The following is a 25837-nucleotide window of genomic DNA, read 5'->3' as shown; positions in this document are numbered from 1 at the left end:
TGGTGGATCTAAACTTATTCAATTGGGTGCATTTCCGGTCACTTGTGGAATTGCGACGTGGTCTGGGGGGGCTCCGAGAGCCAGGAGGGGCTCATCCTGTCAGGGCAGAGCCGACAGATGCCTGTTGGGTGTCTGTAGGCAGCGGAGCAGGAGAGGAAGAGGGTGAGTCACGGGAGAGCTCTGCCCTTGGAGGCCGAGCCTCCGCACTTACCCTCAGGAGTATCGGGGCAGGAAAGACGGCACCTTCCCCGGCACCTTCCCGTTTGTAGAAGGTGGTTTGTTGGCACAGATGTGGGCTGCCCAGGCCAGATCCTGGCTCCTCTTCCTCCCAGTCTTCAGTGCTTACGACTGGCACATGGTCAGTGCCCGACCACGTTCCTGTGAACAAAATAAGTAGAATGTAGGTTTTTCTTATGAGGACAATACAATTCAGCTCAATTCCTACAAATATATGTTTTAAATGTTACAGTATAATGTAATTGCATTTAAATTTTTCCCTCCAATTTTGACCCTGAAAGATACCCAGACCTGCTAGTTGGAGCAGCCTTACCTGATTCACACACATACACAAGCCACTGTGCTCCCAGTATCCATCATAAATATAACCAACTCCACCCGAGGAATCAAACACCGGCAAGAATGAAGAAACCCAGAAGGTAATGACTCACTCTTAGCACAAGGTTAGGAAATATTTAGTTTAAGAAAGTGCTGTTACTTATTAAATTTGAGGTCATTTCTTAAAATGCCTCTGCAATTTAATTTTTTAAACTTTTTGAGATAAGTTTCAGGCTTACAAAAAAGGTTAGTAAAATTCCCATTTACCTTTCACTCAAATTCCTTTGTTACATTTCCTCGAACCTGCTTTTATCATTATCTATAAAGTTTTTTTAATTATTCGAGACTAACTTATAGACAGGATGCCCCTTTACTTATAAATACTTCCTAAAAACCATGCATATCCTAAAACAAGTAACCTTACTTTATATAATAACCACAAAATAATTTCATAACGATCGAAAAATTAAGGGATTTCCCTGGCTGTCCAGTGGTTAAGAATCATGCTTCCACTGCAGAGGGCACAGTTTCGATCCCTGGTTGGGGAACTAAGATCCCGCATGCCGCGTGGTGGCACGGCCAAAAAACATGAAATAATTTTTTTTTTAATTAATACTGTTACCCAATCTACAGACATTCATATTTCATCAATTGTCTCAATGATGCTCATAGCAAAACTAAAAAAATACATGTTTCTGCTTCAGGATCACAAGCCACATTTAAAAAAAATATTTATTTATTTGTTTGCACTGGGTCTTAGTTGTGGCAGGTGGGCTCCTCAGTTGAGGCTCGAGGGCTCCTTTGTTGCGGCATGCATGTGGGATCTAGTTCCCCGACCAGGGCTCGAACCCAGGCCCCCTGCACTGGGACCATGGAGTCTTACCCACTGCACCACCAGGGAGGCCCCACAAGTTGCCCTCCTCAGCTGCCCGCTGCTGCCTGGGCCCCTTCAGGGCTTCCTACAACACCTGCCCCATGATCTGAGCTGCGACCCTTTCCTAAAGGGGCCCCTCCCTAACCACCTGCCCCGAAGAACAGAGCCAGCGGCCACCTGTGCCGCTCTTATTGTTACCCTGTTTGCTTTTCAGCACTTATCAGGGTGGGAAATCGTCTCATATATGTATTTAAGAGTTTGCTGTTCGTCTGCTTCCATTGGCACAGAAGCTCCATGAAGGCAGGGACTCTTTCCAAGGCAACTACACATTTTCCAGATAAAAAGAGAAATCTGTAAAACCTCCTGGCCCCGTGGTCACAGCAGCACCATTCACGGCAGCCAAGACATGGAGACAACCCGTGTGTCCACTGATGGATGACTGGGTAAAAAAGACGCGAAATTTCATATATATATACATATTTATACATATGTATGTGACTATACACACAATGGAATATTATTCAGCCATAAAAAGGAAGGAAATCCTGCCATTTGTGACAACATGGATGGACCTAGAGGGTATTATGCTAAGTGAGATAAGTCAGACAGACAAAGACTAATGCTGTTATGATCTCACTTACATGTGGAATCTAAAAACAAAAAACCTCAGGGGTGTTTATCCTTTGGATTCTCCTCTCACTGCTCTCTATTGTTGCAAATGGCAAGTTATAAACTTTAAAATCTGTTTCCCTTTCTCCCCAGGCTTTATCAGCCTCTGCAGAGACGGAGCGATGGACTCCGTGTTTTATTTAACAAACACGCCTCGCTCAGCCACGTGCCGTGTCCTCCCTTCCCAGCAGCCCCGCGGGGAAGTGCTGCTCCCATTCCACAGGCACATCTCTGCAGCCCCCAAACTGGGAGGGCTGGAGGAAGACACCGGTCCAGCTCTTTCCCCCGCCAAAGAGAATCCGCTGATGCAGCCGCCTCCCCTTGGCGGTGTCCTCGCGCTGAGGGCTGAAATGCAGGGCCGACCTCTGCAAGGGTAGGAGGCTGTCTGCCGGGAAGGCGCAGCCTTCCGCAGCGTCTGTTCCAGAACCACCTGGGAGCAGTGGGACAGGTGGGCCCTGCTTTGCCCCAACAGAACAGCATAGCCTTTACATGGAAGCATCTGATTCGGCGACGTTTTCGGCTTGTGACGTTCAGCAGCCCCCGACTTCTCTCCTGCTGCTCAGATGCCTGGGCTTCTGGCACAGGCTCTTCGACCTTCAGTGGGATTTCACAGGCAAAGTGTGTGATCTGATGGCTTGAAGTACTGTGAACCCTAAACACACAATCTCACAAAAATGAAAACAGTCTTTCCTTAGTTGGAAAATTATATTGTAACACAATATTATATAACATACAGCATCTGTGCTAAGGCTTCCTATAAGCTATCTGCTGTGATTATTTCAAACAGGGTTTACAGTAAAAGATCCCTGAAAACTGTTTCTACCTGATCAGATACATTCTGAACTTTTGAGGAACCAGAGGGCCAAACTCAAGCTCGGCGATGTGTATCTTAAGTGCATGAAACCTCTTCCCCCTGAACCGTGGAGCTTTGCAAAGGGCTAAAGCGCTAGAGAATAATGATTTAATTGGCAACATGCTCCTCCTCAGGACTTGGCATTATTATAGCAAAACCACGTTGGACTCAGGAATAAACTTTAATGACTGTTTCTTACAAGACTCCTGGAAATTAAAGAAGGATACAGTAAAGGCAGGCAAAGAAGTAGAAATTATGGTCACAGCGGAGAGCTCCAGCACCAGGCACAGCCCGTCCTAGGTTACTCAGTAACCGTCGCCAAGCGTTGATAACATCGCTCCTTGTGACCCTACCCAATCCTCCCAGCTGCTCTGTCCCAGAACCTAAACTTGCCGAATTATCCCAGCTGGCACTGTAACTCTGGAGTTTGCTGTCAAAATGCAAAATATCTGGAAGGACTTATACATCAAAACACTGTCAAATGTGAAATTTTGCTCAGAATGAACTTGTAAGTGAGAAGGGCCTTCAGAAGAAAAGATGCCAGGTTGGCGAATTATCAAGCGTGTGAAACACTCTGCTCACTTATTCTCAGTATCAGATTTCCAGATTGTAGATAATCCTACATAAACTCAACTTCTCATGGATAAAGAACAGACAGTTCCATGAAATAGGCTTTGACTGTGGGGTCCAGGTGCTTTCCAAACTGTTGATTTTACACACTAATGATTCTTTTAGAACAAGGTTAATGTCATGGTAAACTATTCTGTTGCTTAATTAGTAGCTGTTATTAAAGAAAATAGAACTTCATCCACCAAGGAAAGACTGATTCATGTTGTTGATAAGCCCGTGTGTTTAAAATAATAATAATTTGCTTTTACATCTTGTGCCCTCTGCATATTAACAACTAGATATGAAGGTTGCACAGATATATCAAATTTTTTATTGAGGTACAGTTGATTTACAATATCATTTTACCTTCAGGTGCACAACATAGTGATTCACAATTTTTAGAGGTTATGCTCCATTTATAGTTATTATAAAATACTGGCTATGTTCCTGTGCTGTACAGTATAATGTTAGCCTATTTATTTACACATAGTAGTTTATGCCTCTAACTCTTCCATGACCCCTACTATGCCCCCCTCACTGGTAACCACTGGTTTGTTCTCTACATCTGTGAGTCTGTTTCTTTTTTGTTATATTCACTAGTTTGTTTTACTTTTTAGAGTCATATAAATATCTCTGACTTATTTCACTCAGCATAAAACCCTCCAGGTCCATCCATGTTGCTGCAAATGGCAAGGTTTCATTCTTTTTCATAGCTGAGTAATACTCAATTGTCTGTTGAACGACACTTAGGTTGCTTCCATATCTTGGCTATTGTAAACAATGCTGTAGTGAATATTGGGGTGCATGTATCTTTTTCAATTAGTGTTTTTGTTTTCTTTTCAGGATATGTACCTGGAAGTGGAATTGCAGGCAGCTCTATGTTTAGTTTTTTGAGGCACCTCCAGGCTGTTTTCCACAGCAGCTGCACCAAGTTGCACTCCTACCAACAGTGCGCGGGGGCTTCTTTTCTCCACATCTTCACCAGCACTTGGCCGTTTGTTGTCTTTTTGATGACAGCCATTCTGACAGGTGTGAGGTGGTGTCTTGTTGTGGTTTTGATTGCATTTCCCTGATGATTAACCATGTCGAGCATCTTCTCATGTGCCTGTTGGCCATCTGTGTGTCTTCTTTGGAAAAATGTCTCAGATAAACTTAAGATGAAATATACATCAAAGAGGAGCAAAATAGAATTTTTTCCACTTTGTCCAACTCCAACACCACTTAGGAGCAGAGCTCTTTGCCCCTGAATTTCAGATAATACTACAGACGCAGAAGCAGCAGCTGATCCGTGCGGGCAGCAAGGCACTCTCCTTCCCTGACTCTAAGGACACAGCAGCATCTCTTCCTGCAGAAACAGCTTCCTGTTTGTGGGACCTACCACGTGCAGTCCTTCAATGACCCCCAAAGCTGCTTAGTAGGACCTTCATTCCTCAGGCTGGCAGGGGCCCGTGTCCAGCTCCCCAGCTGCTGTGGGCTGAATGTTGAGTCTCCCTAAAATTCCTACATTGAAGCTTAATGCCCAAAGTGATGGTATTAGCGGGTGGGCATATGGGAGGTGATTGCAGAGCCCCAAAATGGGAGTACTGCCCTCATAACAGAGACCCGAGAGCGACCATCCCAAGAGGATACAGTTGGCTTTCTGCAACCCTGGGAGAGGGCTCTCACCAGCCCCTGAACCTGCTGGTGCCACGATCCTGGACTTGCCAGCCCCCAGAACCATGAAAGATAAGCTTCTGTCGCGTATAAGCCACCCATTCTCTGGTACTTTATTTTGTGATAGCAGTCCAAGTGGACGAAGGTGCCAACCTTCCTTCAGCTGCCCCCCATTCACCTCTGGGTGTGTCATGCTCCCCCTCACTTGGTGCTTCTGCACAAAATGCCTTCTCTGACCAACTCCCACCTGTTCTACAAAATCAGGAACCTTCTCCGGTCCTCCCACTGCCCTGCATCCTCCTCTCTGGGACGTTTGCTCTGCAGCACCGTGCTTTCTGTACCTGCTGCTGTGGGTCTCATCTTTCCTCCCCAGGACCCAGTGCAGGGCCTGAGTGCTTGATGGAAGTGGAATAAATACATAAATACGACTGGAATGCCATGAGCTCTTACTGAAATTCACTGTATGGAATATAAATAAAGCTCCTTGCTGTTGGTAAAATTTTTTAAAAGATATAATCAAGACACTGAGACAGATAAAATGACAGTGTCAAAGGTTTTAACTTACTAGTTAATCAGAGAATCAATAAGAAATTACGACTGGGTCAAGTAAAAAATGGAAGAAAATTGGTATTAATTTATAAACTGAAGCAAAATGGGACTATACACAGGGAATAATCTATGGGAATCACTGGACACAATTTGTATTTCTATGGACAAAAATCATGGCCATTATTACCAGTTTTTTACAAATTAATGAGTTGTAAAATAGCTCAAAGACAGAAAAAAGAGCAGAGAACCTGCAGAATCAGGTCACCCAGACAACGTTTCCTTCACATACACCCAGTGCACTTCTCAGTTCATTTCAAAGTCTTTTACAATTTTTCCTTTTACTTCTTTAAGTCTGAAACTGTCAGAAGCATTAAAAAATTTCAAGTGTTGGGACTTCCCTGGTGGTCCAGTGGCCAGGATTCTGCACTCCCAATGCAGGGGGCCTGGGTGTGATCCCAGGTCAGGGAACTAGATCTCGCATGCATGCCACAACTATGAGCCTGTGTGCCACAACTACAAGCCCACGTGCCACAACTATGAGCCCGCATGCCGCAAGTAAAAAAAAATGAACGATCCCGCACACGGCAATAAAGATCCCACATGCCACAAATAAGACCCAGTGCAGTCAAATAAATAAATGAATTAATATTTTTTTTAAAAGTTGTTTAAAAAAACTTTCAAGTGTTGTATAAATGGCAAGAGCAGAGACAGTAATCGAAACATCTATTTCAACCATCAGAAGATACACTTAGTTCTGAAAATAGCATGTGAAAAAAGTACTCTACTTTAGATCAAGGTGGAAAAGAGAAAGCAAAGAGTGAAGTCACTGTAAGTTCAGAAGTATCTAAAATAATTAGACATATATACATACACATTACCCCTATGAAAGCCATTTATGAACTGGAAATAATCTAAAATATGTTTCATAAATCCTGCTGACATATCTTCAAGCATAAAATTATGGTTTGAATGGTAAAAAGAGGCTCTGTGCAAACCAACATGATGAGTGTCCTCAACTGTGCACGTTGAATTCTTAGACAACAGGCAGGAGACGTCATTTGTGCTCAAAATTAGAGCACAGTCCAGTGACCTCACATGAGCATTCACAGCCTCCTGACTTGCCAACAAACAGACTATTCAGTTAGTTCTCGGGTTGTAAGTATTCTGTACGTGTGGTGGCTGTGTTTGCTGTCAGCCTGGTCAAGCTGGAACTGTGTTTCGTGGAATTCCGTTCCCTGGATTGTCTGGGCTGGGCTGGCCCAGGAGGCGTCTGCCGGAGACCAAGGGGCAGTAAGGGAGCAGCCGTTCCGTCAGCAAGTGCACTCCCTCCTGGGCCCAGAGCTGCCTGCTCACCTGTTGGCGGAGGAAGGCCCCTCCCCCAGGAGCAGCTGTGAGCACAGCCCCGATGGCAAGGGCACCGCCTTCCCTGCAGGTCCTGGCAACGCCCGTCTGCCCAAGCTGCTCTGCTGTCTGCTGACCTGCAGGGACACCACTGTATTTCCATCTTAAGGCTGCGTCTTCCAATCCATGAGCATGGGCTGACTTTCCATTTATGCATGTCTTCTTTAGTTTCTTTCAGCAATGTTTTCAACACTGCTCAGCGTACAAGCTTTTCTCCTCCTTGGTTAAATTTATTCCTATTTCTTATGCCATTATAAATGAAATGGTTTTCATAATTTCCATCACACATTGTTCACTGTTAGTGTATAGAAATGCAACTGACTTTTGTGTGTTGATTTTGTATCCTGCCACTTTGCTGAATTAGGTTCTTAGTTCCAAAAGTTTTTTTGTGTGTGGAAGTTTTAGGATTTTCTACAAGATCATGTCATCAGCAAACAGAGATAATTTTATTTATTTTTTTCCAATTTGGATAAGTTTTACCCCTTTATCTTGCCTAACTGTTCTAAAACTTCCAATAATGCATTAAATGGAAGCAGCAAAGTGAGCAACCTTATTGCTGATCTTATGGGAAAAGCTTTCAGTCTTTCACCACTGAGAATGTTGTTAGCTACAAGTTTTTCATATATGGCCTTATGATCTTGAGGAAGTTTCCTTCTATTTCTAGTTTTTTTGAGTGTTTTTATCACGGAAGGGTGTTAAATTTTGTCAAATGCTTTCACTGCATGAATAAGGATTACAATGTGATTTTTTTCCTTCATTCTATTAATGTGGTGTGTCATGTGAACAAACTTTGCCTTACTGGAATATAACCCAGTTAGTCATGGTGTATAATCCTTGTACTATGCTGCTGATTTCAGCTTATGATATTTTGTTGAGAATTTTTACATCAATATCCATAAGGGTTAATGGTCTGACGTTTCCTATTCTTGCTGTCTTTGTCTGGCTTTGGTATCGTGTAATGCTGACATCACAGAATGCATTAGAAAGTGTTCCCTCCTCTTTAATTTTTGGGAAGCATTTGAGAGGATCGGCATTAATTCTTTAGATGTTTGGTAAAATTCACCAGTGAAGCCATCTGATCCAGGGCTTTTCTTTGTTAGGAAATTTTTTTATTACTGATTCAATCTTCTTACTGGTTACAGGTTTATTCAGAGTTTCTATTTCTTCATAATTCAGTTTCAGGAGATTGTGTGTTTCTAGGAATCTGTCCATTTCCTCTAGGTTACCTCATTTGTTAGTGTACAATTGTTCATAGCAGTCTCTTACAATCCTTTCTTATCTCTGTATAATCATTAGTTATATCCCCACTTTTATTTCTGATTTTAGTCATTTGAGTCTTCTTTTTTCCTTAGTCAGTCTAGCTAAAGTTTTGTCAGTTTTGTTTATCTTCTCAAAGAGCCATCTTCAGACTTCATTGGTTTTATTGTCTTCCTAGTCTCTATTTTGTTTTCCTACACTCTAATCTTTATTGTTTTGTTCCTGTTTCTTTCCTCTGTTAGCTTTGGGCTTAGTTTGCGCTTCCTTTGCTAGTCCCTTAAGCTGTATAATTGGGTTATTAATCTGAGATCTTTCTTCTTTTTTAATGTATGTGTTTACAGCTATACATTTCCCTCTTTACACCGCTTTCACCACATCCCGTTAAGTTTTGCTATACTGTATTCTCGGGAAATATACTGTATTCTTGTGATTGCTCTTTTGACACACTGGTTGTTTCAGAGTGTATTGTTTAATTTCTACATATTTGTGAATTATCCAGTTTTCCTTCTGTTAATGATTTAAGTTTCATTTCATTGTGATAAGAAAAGATACTCAGCATGATTCCAATCTTTTAAAAATTTGTTTGACTTATTTTGTGACAGACAGTCTATCCTGCAGACTGTTCCATGTGCATTTGAGAAAACCATGGGTGATGCTGTTGTTGAGTGAAGTGTCCTACTCGTCCACAGTATTGTTCAGTCTTCTATTTCTTTCCTGATCTTTTGCTTGGTGGTTGTCTCCATTATCAGAAGTGGTGTACTGAAGACTCCAACTGTTATACAGAACTGTTATTTCTGCTTTTAAGACACAAAGGAGGAGCTAGTGATGTAAACTTGATGCCCACTCAAAGAATGAGGAAGAAGGTGGTCTTCTCCCCCTCCCCACTTTTCCTTTGATGGTAAAAATGTAGCTCACTTAGTTCTCAGGGTGGAGCCCTCTTGCCTGCCCACTTGTAGCCTTCACAAGTGTCCTATACTAATCAGATCCACTGCTTACCTCCCACTCTGTCCCTCACTGAATTCTTTCTGTGCTGGGACATGAAGAACATGAGCTGCATTAATTCCTGAGACCAGTTGTGTGGTTTCAGTTGGAATGAGAAGACTGATGATTAATATTCCCCCAACATCACCCTGTTACCTCATCACCAGTCAGAAGAATGTCCATGAGCTGATCCCACACCCTGCGACCCTCACCCCTAATGTTGCCTTAAAAACCCTTCCCTGAAAGTCCTCAGGGAGTTTGGGTCCTTTGAGCACTAGCTGCCTGTTCTCCTTGCTTGGCGCCTGTGAGTAAACACTGTACTTTCCTTCACCACAACCAGGTAGATTGGCTTTGCTGCACATCAGGTGAGCAAACCAGAGTTCGGTTCAGTAACATAAGGATTAATTTAGGCTGATTATTTTTTTAAAATATTTTTTTGGCTGTGTTGGGTCTTAGTTGCAGCACGTGGGATCTTTGTCGAGGCATGCGAGATCTTTCATTGTGGCGTGCGGGTTTTCTCTCTCTAGTCGTGGTGTGCAGGCTCCAGGGCGCATGGGCTCGTAGTTGTGGTGTGCAGCCTCCAGAGCACGTGGGCTCTGTAATTTGCAGCATGCAGGCTCTCTCACTGAGGTGCGCAAGCTCAGTAGTTGTGGCGCATGGGATTAGTTGCCCTGCAGCATGTGGGATCTTAGTTCCCTGACCAGGGATCAAATCCGTGTCCCCTGTATTGGGAGGCAGATTCTTTACCACTGGACCACCAGGGAAGTCCCTAGGATGATTATTTTTAAGGCCCAAAAGACTCAGGAAGAACCTCTGGCCTTTCCCCTAACTGCCTAAAGATATAGATAGAGGAACTTGTTCTAGGAAGAGTCCTGGAAGCAGACAAATGTCCAAAATTAAGAGAATGGCTTGATAATGTGATAAATATTTTAAAGCCTTTAAAATTATAATTATGAAGATTGAGTGGAAAAATATTTTTTACTGAAAGTAGTAAATAATATATAGAATATAAGAAGAATTATAAAAATGTTTATCTGAAAGGTGTATAAGAAACTAAAAGTAGGGACTTCCCTGGTAGCACAGTGGTTAAGACTCTGCGCTCCCAATGCAGGGGGCCCGGGTTTGATCCCTGGTCAGGGAACTAGATCCTGAATGCATGCTGCAGCTAAGAGTTCGCAAGCCACAACTAAGGAGCTGGCGAGCCACAACTAAGGAGCCCGCCTGCCACAACTAAGACCTGGTGCAACCGAATTGAAAAAAAAAAAAGAAACTAAAAGTGGATGTGTTAAAGAAATAGTCATGAATAAATTATTACAGAATTATTAACAAAATATTTTATGTTGCTATCTCTTTTCTTTAAAAAAGAAAAAGAGGGCTTCCCTGATGGCACAGTGGTTGAGAGTCTGCCTGCCGATGCAGGGGACGTGGGTTCGTGCCCCAGTCCGGGAAGATACCACATGCCGTGGAGCGGCTGGGCCCGTGAGCCATGGCCACTGAGCCTGCGCATTTGGAGCCTATGCTCCGTAATGGGAGAGGCCACAACAGTGAGAGGCCCGCATAGCACACACACAAAAAAAAAAAACAGAAAAAAAAAAAAAAGGAATTTACATATCTAGGAAATTTATGACTTTATGTCAGATCCTCCCTCTCAAGGAGTTCTATGTAACCCCGAGTCACCTCCCTACTTTTAGCATATGCAGTTCACATTATTTCAGTGGTTGTCCGTTCTTCCCAGCTATGGACTTAAAACTTCAAACATTACCAATGTTCCTCAGAATCCCCTTCATAGAAAAAAAAAAAACAAGGGAGTAACAACAAATTCCATCTGTATTATCTTGGTTTTCATTATCTCCTGTTTATTTAGATTTAAGAATGCTCCAGCTGCTGAATGTGAGGAAGAAGAATGGACCCACTGAATGTGGACTTAACACCATGACAACCAGTCAGTATTCTAACAGGAGGAGGAGAATTGAGAGCGCCGACACGTTAATCTTGGCACTGTCGTGAAAACGCTTACTTACGGGGTTCTGGGTTTGAACAGTCAGCTCTCAGTACACAGTGAATAATGAGTCTACTTTCACCCTACCACTTTGCCTGCCAGGACACTTCAGAAAGGATGCACTACGTCTGGGGGTGGCTAGAATGGATAGCAGAAATTTGTAGTCCTTCCCCTGGGAGGTTGCTCTAGCAGAGCATAGCCAGCAATAATCCCTGTCCAAATCCCAGGTGATGGGACCTGATCAGCCTGACTGAGAACAGGGGAACCTCTAGAGGTACTGGCAAGAGACTGCAAGAAGCGGGCAGGGATGATGTTCAGCTGAGATGTACTGGGAGGGAAAGAGGTCCAAGTAGAAGCAATGGCCAGTGACAAGACCCTGGAGTGGTTGTGAATCTTCATTGTTGGAGGGATAGTGAGGAAGCACACGGGTTGGGTAAGAAAGAGCGAAGAGGAGAGGAGTAGGAGGTGAAGATGGGAGATAAGGGAGCAGGCATGGGAATAGACCATGTAGAGCCTTCCAGGCCATTGCAAGAACTTCAGCTGAGTATGACGAAAGCCACTGGAGAATTTTTATTTTAAATAGTTTTTTTTTTAAAGCAGTCTAGGTTCATAGCAAAACTGAGTGATTTCCCATATATGTCCCTCCCCCACACATGCATAGTGTCCCCCATTATCAACACCCCTGACCAGATGGTAAACTTGTTACAATAAACCTACACTGATGCATCATAATCACCCAAAGCCCACAGTTTATATTATGGTTCACTCTCTGTGTTGTACACTCCATGGGCTTGGACAAATGTATAATGACATGTATCCACCATTATAACATCATACAGAGTAGTTCCACTGCACTAAAAGTCCTCTGTGCTCTGCGTACTCATCCCTCCCTCTCCCGTAACTCCTAGCAACCACTGATCTTTTTATTGTCTCCACAGTTGTGACTTTTCCAGAATGTCCTACAGTATGTAGCCTTTTTCAGATTAGCTTCCTTCACTTAATATACAGTAATATGCATTTGTTTCTTCCCTGTCTTTTCATGACTTCATAGCTCATTTTTTAAAGCACTGAATAATATTCCACTGTCTATATACTGTACATCACAGTTTATGTATCCATTCACCTACTAACATCTTGGCTGCTTCCAAGTTTTGGCAATCATGAATAAAGCTACTATAAACATTAATGTGTACGTTTTGAGTGAACATAAGTTTTCAACTCCTTTGGGTAAATATCAAGGAGCAAAACTGCTGGATTATATAGGAAGAGTATATTTAGTTTTGTAAGAAACTGCCAGACTGCTTCCAAAGTGACTGCACCAGTTTAAAATTTTTATTTATTTATTTACTTACTTGGCTGCATCGGGTCCTAGTTGTGGCACGTGGGCTCTTTGTTGCTGTGTGTGGGATCTTCCTTGCTGCATGCAGGATCTTTAGTTGTGGCATGCGAACGCTTAGTTGCATCATGCGGGATCTAGTTCCCCAACCAGGGATCAAACCCTGGCCCCCTGCGATGGGAGCACGGAGTCTTAACCACTGTGCCACCAGGGAAGCCCCGGATGCACCATTTTTCATCCTCACCAGCAACAAATGAGAATTCCTGTGGCTCCACATCCTCACTGGCATCTGGTGCTATCAGTGCTCTGGGTTTGGCCATTCTAATAGGTGTGTAGCAATATCTCATTGCTGTTTTAGTTTGCCTTTCCCTGATGACATATGTTCTGCATCTTTTCATGTGCTATCTGCCATCAGTATTTCTTCTTTGGTGAGGTGTCTGCTAAGGTCTTTAGCTCACTTTTCAATCAGATTGTTTGTTTTCTTATTGTTGAGTTTTAAAAGCTCTTATAATTTGATAAGAGTCCTTTATGAGATGGGTCTTTTATAAATATTTCTCCTGTCTGTGGCTTGTCTTTTCATTCTCTTGACAGTGTTTTTTTGCAAAGCAGAAAATTTTAACTTAAGTCCAGCTTATCAGTTCTTTCATGGATGGTACCTTCAGTGTCTTACCTAAAAAGTCATTGCCAAGCCCAAGGTCATCTAGGCTTTTTCCTATGTTAACTTCTAGGAATTTTATGGTATTGCATTATATACTTCAGTCTGTGATCCATTTCAAGTTAATATTTGTGAAGGGCATAAGGTCTGTGTCTAGAATCTTTTTTTTTTTTTTGCACCTGGATGTTCAGTTGCTCAAGTATCATTTGTTGAAAAGACTACCTTTGCTCTATTGTATTGCCTTTGCTGCCTGTCAAAGATCAGTTGACTCTATTTATATAGGTCTATTTATGGACTCTCTATTCTGTTCCATTTATCAATTCTTTCACCAATATGATTTTGTCTTTGTCACAGAAGCTTCGTAGAAAGTCTTGAATTCAAACAGGGTCAGTCCTCCAACTTTGCTCTTTTCCTTTAATATTGTGTTGGCTACCCTGGGTCTTTGCCTCTTGGTATAAACTTTAGAATCAGGATACATACTGGGATTTTGATTGGGATCACACTGAATCTATAGATTAATTTGGAAAGAACTGACATCCTGATGATATTGAGTTTTCCTATCCAAGAACATGAAATATCTCTCCATTTATTTCTTCTTTGATTTTGTTTATCAGAGTTTTGTAAGTTTACTCAGATAGATCTTATATGTAGTTAGGTTTGTAACTAAGTAATTTGGGGGGTGCTTATATTAGCACTGTTTTTAATTTCAAACTCCACTTGATCATTACTGATACATAGAAAAATGATAGACTTTTGTATGATAACTTTGTATCCTGCAACCTTTCTATAATTGCTTATTAGTTCCAGATTTTCTTGTTGATTCTTTCAGATATTCTACATAGGAAATCATGTCATTGGCAAACAAATAAGTTTCTTTCTTTCTTCTCCAGTACAGTGTTGAAAAGGAGTGGTGAGAAGGGGCATCCTTGTCTTTTTCTTGATCTTAGTGGAAAATCTAGTTTGTTAGCTTTATCATGTCAGCTGTTGGCTTTTTGCAGATATTCTTCATCAGGTTGAGGAAGTCCCCTCTATTCCTATTTTACTGATAACTTTTGTCATGAATGAGTGTTGGATTTTATCATATGCTTTTCTGTATCTATTGATATGATCATGTGGCTTTTGTTTATAACCTATTGATATGATGAATTACATTGATTTTTGAATGTTGAAATAGCCTTGCATCCCTGAGATAAATCCCACTTGGTTATGGTGTGTAATTCTTTTTATACATTGTTGAATTCTATTTGCTAATTTTTTTTTTGTTTTTTGTTTGTTTGTTTTTGTGGCACACGGGCCTCTCACTGTTGTGGCCTCTTCCATTACGGTGCACAGGCTCTGGACACGCAGGCTCAGCAGCCATGGCTCACGGGCCCAGCCGCTCCGTGGCATGTGGGATCTTCCCAGACCGGGGCACGAGCCCGTGTCCCCTGCATCGGCAGGCGGACTCTCAACCACTGCGCCACCAGGGAAGCCCTATTTGCTAATATTTTGTTGAGGATTTTTGCATCTATGTTGAAGAGATAGATTGGTTTGTAGTTTTCTTTTCTTATAATGTCTTTGGTTTTGCTAGTAGGGTAATGCTGACCTCACAGAATGAGGTAGGAAGTATTCCCTCTGTTCTATCTTCTGAAAGAGTTTGTAGAGAATTGGTATAATTTTTTCCTTAAATGTCTGATAGAATTGACCAGTAAAATTGGTGGGCCTGGTGCTTTCTGTTTTGGAAAGTTACCGATTGTTGATTTTTCTTCTTTAGTGTATAGGTCTATAATATATAGAGAGACCTATGCATACTATTTTGTCTGTAAGCTTTGGCAAATTGTATCTTTCAAGGAATTGGTCCATTTCATCTGGGTTGTCAAATTTGGGGCATAGATTTGTTCATAGCCTTCCTTTATTATCCTTTTAATGTCAATAGGATTTGTAGTGATGTGCCCTCTTTCATTTCTGGTACTAGTAATATGTGTCTTCTGTCTGTCTTGTTAGCCTGGCTAGAGGCTTACTGATCTTTTCAAAGAACCAGATTTTGGTTTTGTTGATTTTCTCTATGGATTTCCTGTTTTCAATTTCATTGCTTTCTACTCTTAATTTTTATTATTTCTTTACTTCTGCTTACTTTGGATTTAATTGGCTCTTTTTCTGGTTTCCTAAGGTGGAAGCTTAGATGAATGATTTCACTTCTCTCTTCTTTTCTAACATTGCATGCAATGCTCAAAATTTCCCTCTAAGTACTGCTTTCACTGTATCCCACAAATTTTGACAAGTTCTGTTTTCATTTTTTAAAAAGCTTTATAGCAATCCCAGGAATTCTCTGGCATTACAGTGGTTAGGACTCAGTACTTTCACTGCCAGGGCCTGGGTTCAATCCCTGGTCAGGGCACTGAGATCCCACAAGCCTCACAGCATTGCCAAAAAAAAAAAAAAAAAAAAGCTTTATACCAATCCCTATCAAAATACCAATGGCATTTTTCACAGAACTAGAATAATTCTAAAATTTGTATGGAATCAAAAAAAGACCCTGAATAGCCAAAGCAATCTTGAGAAAGAAGAACAGAGCTGGAGGCATCACACTCCTAGACTTCAGACTATACTACAGAGCTACATTAGTCAAAACAGTATGATGCTATCATTCAGTCCTCACCCATCAGTTGCTGATGAGGCAACTAAGATCTACAGAGGGCTGCACAGTTAGATAATGAAGACAGGATTAGTCCAGGTCTAACAATTTCCATTAAATGAGCTGTGTGGAAACACCAGTGTATGCGAGTAAGGTTTCCCTTTCTCCTGGACTGTCATCTGTCTCTCTGGTTTCCTCCTCTGTCCCTAACCCAGGGTCCACAAGGTAAAGGCACTTACAAACACCACTGGCTTACCAGTGGGCTGATGTACAGATGCTTCTGCCAAAACAGTGAGTCCAAATAAACTTTTTGACAAAACAAACACCAAAAACAGTATGAAATGAGCACAAAAACACGCACATAGATCCATGGGACAGAATGGAGAGCCCAGAAATAAACCATGCATTTGTGGTCAATTAATCTACAACAAAGAAGAATATAACTGATTACCATAATTGTACATTAGCTAACCTTACAAATACTGAGTAACCATTACCATGCATCAGTAAGCTTCACTGACTCCCAAAATATGTGTAGACTGAATTACACACTTCTAAATGATACCAGAGACAAAGATGAAATCTCAAGAGAAATTTACAAAGTTTTCTTTTTTTAATTGAGCTATAGCTGATTTACAATATTGTATTAGTTTCAGGTGTACAACACAGTGATTCTAAATTTGTACATTATATGCCATTTAAAGTTATTATAAAACATTGGGTGTATTCCCTGTCCTGTACAATATTTGTACCTCTTAATCCCCTCCATCTTCTCTCTCCTCCCTCCTTCTCACCACTGGTAACCACTAGTTTGTTCTCTACATGTGAGAGCCTGTTTCTATTTTGTTACATTAATTCGTTTGTTTCATATTTTATTTTATTTTATTTTATTTGTAATATGTGAGCCCCCACTGTTGTGGCCTCTCCCGTTGCGGAGCACAAGCTCCGGACGCGCAGGCTCAGCAGCCATGGCTCACGGGCCCAGCCGCTCCGCGGCATGTGGGATCTTCCTGAACTGGGGCACGAATCCATGTCCCCTGCATCGGCAGGCAGACTCTCAACCACTGTGCCACCAGGGAAGCCCTGTTTCATATTTTAGATTCCACACGCAAGTGAAAACATCAGAATATTTGTCTTTCTCTGTCTCGCTTCACTTAGCATAATACCCCCAAGTCCAACCATGTAGTTGACAATGCTAAAATTTCATTCTTTTTAACGGCTGAGTACTATTCCATTGTGTATATATATTCCACATCTTCTTTATCCACTCATCTGCTGATGGGTACTTAGGCTGCTTCCACACCTTGGCGACTGTAAGAGAGTGTATTAGTTTCCCGCTGCTGCAGAACAAATGATGCCAAAACGTAGTGGCCAAAAACAACAAACATGTGTTATCTCATTTTCGGAGGGTCAGGAATCAGGCAACCTTTACCTGGGGTGCTCTGCCTCAAGGACTCTAGCAGAGTGGCCCTTAAGGTGTTGCCTGGGCCAAAGTGTCACCCGAAGACCTGAGTGGGGCGGATCTGCTTTCGAGCTCACCCCGCCATGTCTGTTGACAGGATTCAGCTCCTCAGGCTGTTGAACTGAGTGCTTCACTTCCTCAAGGTTAGTTATTGGCCAGAGGCTGATGTTCCTCGCCATGTGGGCTTCTCTGTAAGGTAGCTGTCAAGATGAGAGCTGGCTTCCCTCAGAGGGAGCAAGAGAGCAAGGTATGCAAGCTAGCAGTCGTTTTTTACTTTCTGTTTTTTTCGGGGGCCTCACCACGCGGCTTGTGGGATGATCTTAGTTCCCCCACCCGGGATCCAACCCGGGCCCTGGGCAGTGGAAGTGCCGGGTCCTAACCCCTGGATCACCAGGGAAGTCCTTGCAATGTAGTCTTCTTAAACAAAATCTCAGAAGCAATACCCCACACTTCTATCTTATTTTATTCTTTCTTTTAAAATTGATTTTTATTGGCGTAGAGTCACTTTACCGTGTTGTTGGTTCCTTGCTGCACAGCAAGGTGAGTCAGTCATACGTACACGGATACCCACTCTTGCTCAGATTTCTGTAAGACATGGGCTGCTTCACGAATTTGCGTGCATCCTGGCAGGGGCCACGCTAATCCTCCCTGCTCTGGTCCAATCTTAGGGTATGTGCCGCCGCAGTGGACACTGCCTTATCTTATTCACTGGAAGCTGGTCAGTAAACACAGCTCCCACAAAAGGCAGAGGGATATTAAAGAGCAAGGCATGAGGCCAAGAGAGGGCCACTAGGAGCCGCGGCAGAGGCTTCCCATCGCAGAGAGCAAACCGAACAGCGCCCGCTCAGCCGCTTCATTTTAGGGGGTGTGGCTGGGACCAAGCACTGACACCCCCTCCACGTTCAGAACCGAGCGGAGGGTCTGTCTCGTCCCCAAGCCTCCGCAGAGTGCAAGGGACGGGTAAACAGGGGTGCAGGACGGAGAGCAGCAGCCCACCCAGCAGGCCCACCGCCCGGCCACAGAACGAGCCCCACTCATGCGGGCCGGGGCGGGCAGAGGTCCGCGCGCCCCGGGGACGTCGTGGCCTCAGGGGTCGTCCCGGTCGTCCCCGCGGCCGCCCGAGCCGCGTGGGCAGCTCCGCCCTCTGGACGCAGTGATGCTCCCCAATCACTCACAAGCGGAAGGAACTTTCTAGACTCAGGCACAGACTTCTATCACGTTTCTCTCGCGAGCCTATCTCAAAGAAAGCACGAACAAGGTGGGTTAATTCTAGCGGCTCCTTAAACTTTTTGTCACTCCTTGAATCATTTTCAACGGAACCGTCAACGCCCCTGTCTGGTCAGGGCCTCATTTCCACACGCACTTCGTCGAACCCCACACAGACGCCACCCTCCCCCACGACCGAGGACGGCCCTCTGGGCGACGCTAGCGCACCTGCTCCGACGCACGCCTATGACGTCAGAGCCGGCGCGGGCTCTCGGAGCACGTTCCCCGCCTGGAGCATTCTGGCCTCGCGCTCTTCCTCTCTGTCATGGTGACTGACTCAAGTCTGTTCCCTGAGCTTAACCTGCACCCTCGCACTCTGATTTAGCGGGCCCGTCCCAGGAAGCCGGAAGCCGGAAGCCGGAAGCCGCGGGGCGGGTCCGCGTTGACGCGCCGGAAGCTGCGGGGCGGGAGCCTGGGGCCGGAAGCCGCGGGGCGGGCGGCGGCGCTCCCGGAGGTAGCGCGGACGTCGCGTGCGTCCGGGCGGTGCGTCGGGCTGCAGGAGAAGATGGCGGTCTCCACAGGTCAGTACCCTGCCGGGCCGCCTGCTTTTCCATCCCAGCCCTCGCTGCGCCTCTGCGCACAGGTGGCGGCCGGCCTGGCGGTGTGGGAGAAGCCGGAGTAAGGGCCCCCGGCCGCCGGACTTTCCGCGGAGCGCAGCCGGAGCAGGGAGGGTCCTGGCGGCCGTCGGGGCGGCGGTCGTGCCCGCGCGTCGGCTGCGTGCCTGGGGGCTGGGCTGGGCCAGGCCGGCTGGCCCGGGGCTCTGGCGGGCGGTGCGGGAGCGAGGAGGGGAGCCCGGGCGGGCCGCGTCCACCAGGGCGCGCGAGGCCTCGCGTGAGGGTCCTGGATGGAGCGGGTCCGACCCCCCGGCTCTCCCTGACGTGGGCGGAGGACAGGGCCATTCTTACCGACTGAATGCGAGTGGTCTTTCTTTCGCTAGAGTGAAAAACTGAGGTGCAGACTAAATAGAAGCAAGGAGCTAGGTGAACGCTAATTGAAGAAAAAGCGGTTTCTTAAGATTAGCTGTTCCGCTCTTCTCGTACTGAATACAGTTTTAGTTTTCTCTGAGCACAGACGTTGAAATTCGGTATTAACACTAAGGTTTTAGAAATTTGACCATTACAAAATGTTAAATGGGGACAGTTTTATTACTTAAAACGTTAAGACGTATGGTCTTTAATTTTTCTAATCATTATTGAACCGTGGCTGTGGAACAGTGTGGTTTTGTATTTCATGCCATCATTGCATAATAACACGAATTTTCAAGTCTTTGTGTACTTAGGTGGAAGGCTTCGGTGTATGTTGTGATGGGTATTTTTAAGGTAGTGCCGTTCTCCCTTCATTTTAATGAAGAATTGCGTCTTTTGTATCGCATCTTTATTACGTACAGGTGTCAGGATAAGCTGTTTAACGATTTTAGCTTTGGGGAGCTATTTCGGTACACTTGAGGTCAGAGCTAGCTAGTAAAGCGTGGATGATTTAAAAAGTGACATTTTAGTGTTAAAACTTCACTGTCCTTGCTATTTGAAATCGAGTGTGCTTGTGCATTAAAACTCCATGTCTTTTTAAGAGTTGTGCTTCGTACCTGAAGGTTCTTGAAAATTTAGTAGTAAAGTGGTGTGTTTCAGTTTGACTGATAATCTTCATTTTGTGGATTTCACTTTTTTATTTAAATACAATTTTTCTCCCCTCTAACGTTGTACCTGTGAGAGAGTGTGGAAATATTTTGAAAAGACCAATGATTAGATTATGTTAATGGCAGGTGCCCTTTGTTAACCACAGTGAGTCATTTTTGGAAGTTGACTATGAATTATAAAGAAGTTGCTGAGAGATTACTAGCACGTTTATTGTACATTGGAAGCCTGTATTTTCTAGTTTATATTTCAGCATTCTAATTGTTACATTTACGCTGCTTTTAAATTTATGAGATTTGAAACCTGAGCATAATCAGAAAGAATATCTTTTAGGCAGTTAGTTGATGCTTTCTTAAATCACTGAAATTTGTTTTGAAACTGTTGTTAAAAATTGCCTTGGCGAATTTCATATACCGTTTATTCCTTTTCTGTGCTTTACAACATTGACACTATCGTCCAGCTTGGGGAGAGGGGAGTGCAGAAGCAGTTTTGGACTATGTTTCGAAACTATTTTTAAATTATATTTTCTCTTAGTTCTACTTTTGTATTGTTTGCCTCTTGGTAGCAAGGGAGGGAAACAGTACCCGTGTATTTGTGAAATAAATGTGATAAAGCTTGAAATTTTAAAATTAGGGTGTACTGTACATGTTTTTTTTGTTTTTTGTTTTTGCGGTACGCAGGCCTCTCACTGCCGTGGCCTCTCCCGTTGTGGAGCACAGGCTCCGGACGCACAGGCCCAGCGGCCATGGCTCACGGGCCCAGCTGCTTCGCGGCATGTGGGATCCTCCCTGACTGGGGCACAAACCCGCGTCCCCTGCATCGGCAGGCGGACCCTCAACCACTGCGCCACCAGGGAAGTCCCATGATTTTTTATTTAAGCCAAAATAATCTTGATAAAAATAGCTCTTTAATAGTCCAAAAAGAAAAAGACACCTGACAGATATTTTTTTAAATTTTAACTAAAGCATTATATTTTAACTTGCATTTCCTAAATCATATGCTTTTAGTCTTTCTGTTACTGGAAGAAAAATTGGCAGGAAGAATTCTAACTAGACTGAGACCTCTAAGCTGACTGATAGGATACTTTGCCATACCATTTGGTCCTCTTTGTTTTGCAGTTGAGTAAACTGAGGCCTGAGGAAATATAAGGTTTTACATAGTTGGTTAGCAGTAGAGTCCAGATCAGAATCAGGTTTTTTACTCTCAGTCTAGTGCTTTTTCCATCATGAGCAATTATGAATTTGGAATAATTCTGAAATCAGGAATCTTACTTCCTTTTAGGCTTGAGAGTGGCTTTCATACTTCTCTTCCTAGCAGAATCCTTGTTTCAGACTGTCAGATGCTTCTCGTGGACAGAAGTAGGGCTGTGGTGGAGACCCCACTGGCTAGGTTCCTCTTTCCCAAGAGACAGTCACCTCGGGGGTCAAGATGATTTCATAGGACACGGCTTAAGAAACACGACTCTTTGGGATAGAAATTTGTTAGTATATTTAGTACCTGTGATTCAAAAATTTAATCACATCTCAGCACTAAAAGAAGTATTAATGTTAGATTAAAAAGTGTGGTAAGTCTACGTAAGCCTTACGGTGGAAAACAACCACAGTGAAGCCTAATTACCTTTTTCAGAAGTGGGAAGCATTATGTTTACTGGAACAGGAACTGGGTTGGCTGTGTTTTGATTCCCCTGCTGCCCTGGTAGATTGCCATGCTAGGCGTGCAGTGAGTCTCATAAGCCTTGCTTTTCCGTCCCTTCTACGAAAAGTTTGGACTACATGATTTTGTTTGTTTTCCCCATCTTCGGGATGAAGATTTGTGGATATGGGCAGAACTTGGGAGTAGTAATAGAAGAAGAGATTTGCAGGTGTAAATCATAGAACCTGGAAATTAAACAATACAAGAGCTGAACTGTAATAGTCCAGGGTATTTCCCTCTTGAGACTTTAATAACAGGCCTGGTAGATTTGTCTATGTGAGTTAGGAACCTGGGTGCTCTTGACGTATGTTTGCTCTTGATAATATCGTCAGGCAATACAACCTATCAGCAGTCCTCCCTTTGCATGGTAGTTTGGGTGGCATACTGAAACTGTTCAGAGCAATCTTACTAAGTAAGAAAAATTATGATTATTCTGTGACCTTTGAAAATGTTTGCTGAAACATTGAAAATTCCTGGGGTTACAAGCATATAGGAAAAATGGAAAAAATAGTAAAACTAACATTTGTTTAGTACACTGTAGTTTAAACGTGAGAGATTAAGAACTAGTGTTTTTGGTTATAAAACGCTTGTCAAGATTAGTTTGAACAATGCTTGCCTTATCTTTTTATCGTATAACTTATGTGGAACAAGTATCTTTTCTGTGCTTTGGTGAATTGTCATACTCCAAAATTTGGATCTGCTTCCAGTATTTTGTCATTTGTGCTTTCAGTGTTAGGAAATATCTCTGAGAGTTTCTTTATTGTGAAGTTTTTCACTTCCTCTGGGACACGGTCATCCTTTTCCTACATCTCCTTTCCTCATTTATGTCAATAAGCTCATGTTCACAGAATTCCTCTGCCTGCTCTTCCGGAGTCTCTCCAATGTTCCCACGGTCAAATTTCTTCTGTGACTCTCTTTACATTTGTTCAGATTTCACTTCCCGTGTTGCCAGTTCTTGTTTCTTTGCTGGACTTTCACCTTTGTTGGCTATTTTTATGGACTGTCACTGGTAGACAAGGAGGCAACTCTATTCCATGCTTTGCTCTCTGTTAACTGAGTAAGAGAAGCGCAGTGAGCCTCAGGTACACACTGAAAGCTGTGAAGTGCTGGCTGCTGGTCGGGACTGCTCGTCTGTCACTCACATGGTGACCTGTGGACTGAGGAGCTAGCAGCCACGTGTGAGCTCTGTGCGCGTACTCATTGCGTACCATGGAGACTGGAGTCTGAACCCTGTTGTTGGGGGACTGGTGTCTCGCTAAACCGTGGTAACTGAAAGTCACGTGTGTGGAAACCATGAAAAGCGGAGATTGCCCATATGTGGAAACATCCACTTAGCAAGTATTTGGGGAGCTGTTTGACGCAAAACTTCAAAATGGATGTGAGGTATGTAGACTAGAACAAATGGAATGAAATCCAGTGTTCAAAAGTTTGTTTCAGGGGCTTCCCTGGTGGCGCAGTGGTTGAGAGTCCGCCTGCCGATGCAGGGGACGCGGGTTCGTGCCCCGGTCCAGGAAGATCCCACATGCCCTGCGCGTCCGGAGCCTGTGCTCCGCAACGGGAGAGGCCACAACAGTGAGAGGCCCGCGTATAAAAAAGTTTGTTTCAAAAGTAGTTAACTGTTTTAAAAGAGCAGATGTATTTATAAGTAAATCTTTGAGATATTATTGTAAGATGGGACTTCAGGACTGGGTTTGGAACTGTATTCTTGTTTACACAGTCTTTGCTGACTTGTGTAAGAGCAGATGTTATTTTCAGTTTAAGTTGGAACTCAGCAAAGTTTGAAAGTACAGAAGGGGAGAGAGGTCCTTATGGCTTGTATAGGTCCTTACACATATATGGGAATAGTAGTGCTCATGGAAAGTACATTATGAATCATTTAGGCTCTAGGCAAAGTATATTTTATAGATGAGCGCTATCTAGATATGAAATGACTTTCACAAGATTATTTAGCTAGATGCTGAGTCCAGAGCTAGTTTCTTGATTACAGGTTCTTTGATTCTGCTTCTGTATCACGCTGTGTTCTATAAACTTTTTGGTTGCTTCATGTAAGTGGAATCATACAGCATTTGTCTTTGTGACTTATTTCTCACCATAATACTCTCTAGGTCCATCCATGTTGTCGCAGATGGCAAGATTTCATTCTTTTTTATGGCTGAATGGTATTACAGTGTATTTGTGTGTGTGTGTGTGTGTGTGCACGCACGTGTGTGCACCTTCCACATCATCTTTATCCATTCATGTATTGATGGGAACTTACGTTGCTTGCATATCTTGGCTATTGTGCATAATGCTGCAGTGAACATAAGGGTGCATATATCTTTTTGAAATAGTGCTTTTGTTCTCTTCGGATAAATAGCCAGGAGTAGAATTGCTGAATTGTATGGTAGCTCTATTTTTAATTTTTTGAGGGCCTTCCGTACTGTTTTCCATAGTGGCTGCACCAATTTACATTCCCACCAACAGTGCACAAGGGTTCCGTTTTCTCCACATTCTTGACAACTTGTTTTTTGTTGTCTTTTTGATGACAGCAGTTCTGACAGGTGTGAGGTGGTGTCTCATTGTGGTTTTGATTTGCATTTCCCTGATGATTAGTGATGTTGAGCACCGTCTTTTCACGTGCCTGTTGGCCATCTGTGTGTCTTTGGAAAGATGTCTTATTCAGATCCTCTGCCCATTTTTTAAATCAGGTTGCTTTTTTGGATGTTGAGTAGTATGAGTTCTTTGTATATTTTGGATATTAATCCCTTATCAGACGTAGTGTTTGCCAATGTCTTCTCCCATCCTGTTGGCTTCCTTTGTGTTATGTTGATAGTTTCCTCCACCGTGCCAAGCTTTTAGTTTGATGTAGTCTCATTTGCTTATTTTTGCTTTTTTTTCCCCTTGCCTGAGGAGACATCCAAAAAATTATTGCTAAGACTGGTGTCAAAGAGCATACTGCCTAAGTTTTCTTCTAGAAATTTTAAGGCTTCAGGTGTTACATTTAAGTCGTTGATGGATTTTGAGTTTACTTTTGTGTGTGGTGTGAGGGAGTAGTCCGGTTTGATTCTTGTGCATGTAACTGTCCGGTTTCCCCAGCACCATTTATTGAAGTCACTGTCTTCATTGTATGTTCTTGTCTCCTTTGTTGTAGATTAATTGCCCACATAAGTGTGGGTTCATTTCTGGTTTGCCCGTCTTAAAAAATTTGCGTTATTTGTCTCTTTATTGTTGAGTAGTAAGAGTTCTTATATATTCTAGATACAAGTTCCTTATTAGATGTACGGTTTGTAAATATTTTCTCTCTGTAGGTTTTTTGGTTTTTTTGATGGTATCCTTTGAAACCCCAAAGTTTTAAATTTTGATAAAGTCCAATTTATCTATTTTTTTCTACCTTATTAAGATGAAAAGTCTGGCTTTTGGTATGTACTTCATCGTCTACCTGACTCTTTGTTTTAAAAACATCATGTTGACATATGTAAGTTCTAAGTGATGGTCTGGTTATGATTATTATACAGGATTACCACATGACAGAGGGTAGGAGTCTAAGCCCTGCCTTGCCAGGTGTGAGGTTTAATGTTACATTAACAGAGTTATATAGCCAGATAGCAGGCATGCTTCAAGCAGTTTATTCTTTGTATGTAATTATGCCATAGATTTTTTTCAGTCTAGTGACTGGAATGTTACTGAAAAGTACCAACAATGCATAGCTTGGTTTACTGTTTGTTATTCATGGTAGTGTCACCTGCTAACTAAATTATCAGTTACAGCTTACTAAACAGTATTGATGTAAGTGGTTGTTTCC

At 43.0% G+C, this 25837-nt stretch overlaps 1 protein-coding gene across 1 annotated transcript in view; it reads left to right on the top strand.

Moving 5' to 3' along the window:
• The first annotated feature begins 19135 nt into the window (after window positions 1-19135).
• Window positions 19136-25837, top strand: part of UBE2V2 (ubiquitin conjugating enzyme E2 V2) — a 32647-nt gene continuing 25945 nt past the window's right edge. The window contains exon 1 of the mRNA XM_079902168.1: window positions 19136-19254. Coding sequence (XP_079758294.1) covers window positions 19239-19254 — 16 coding nt within the window. The 5' untranslated portion in view covers window positions 19136-19238. The remainder of the gene's footprint in view (window positions 19255-25837) is intronic.

The sequence above is a fragment of the Stenella coeruleoalba genome (assembly GCF_951394435.1).
Source record: "Stenella coeruleoalba genome assembly, chromosome: 17".
NCBI lineage: Eukaryota > Metazoa > Chordata > Mammalia > Artiodactyla > Delphinidae > Stenella > Stenella coeruleoalba.
The sequence above is the reverse complement of the archived record's forward strand: the minus strand, read 5'-3'. Positions and strand labels throughout refer to the sequence as shown.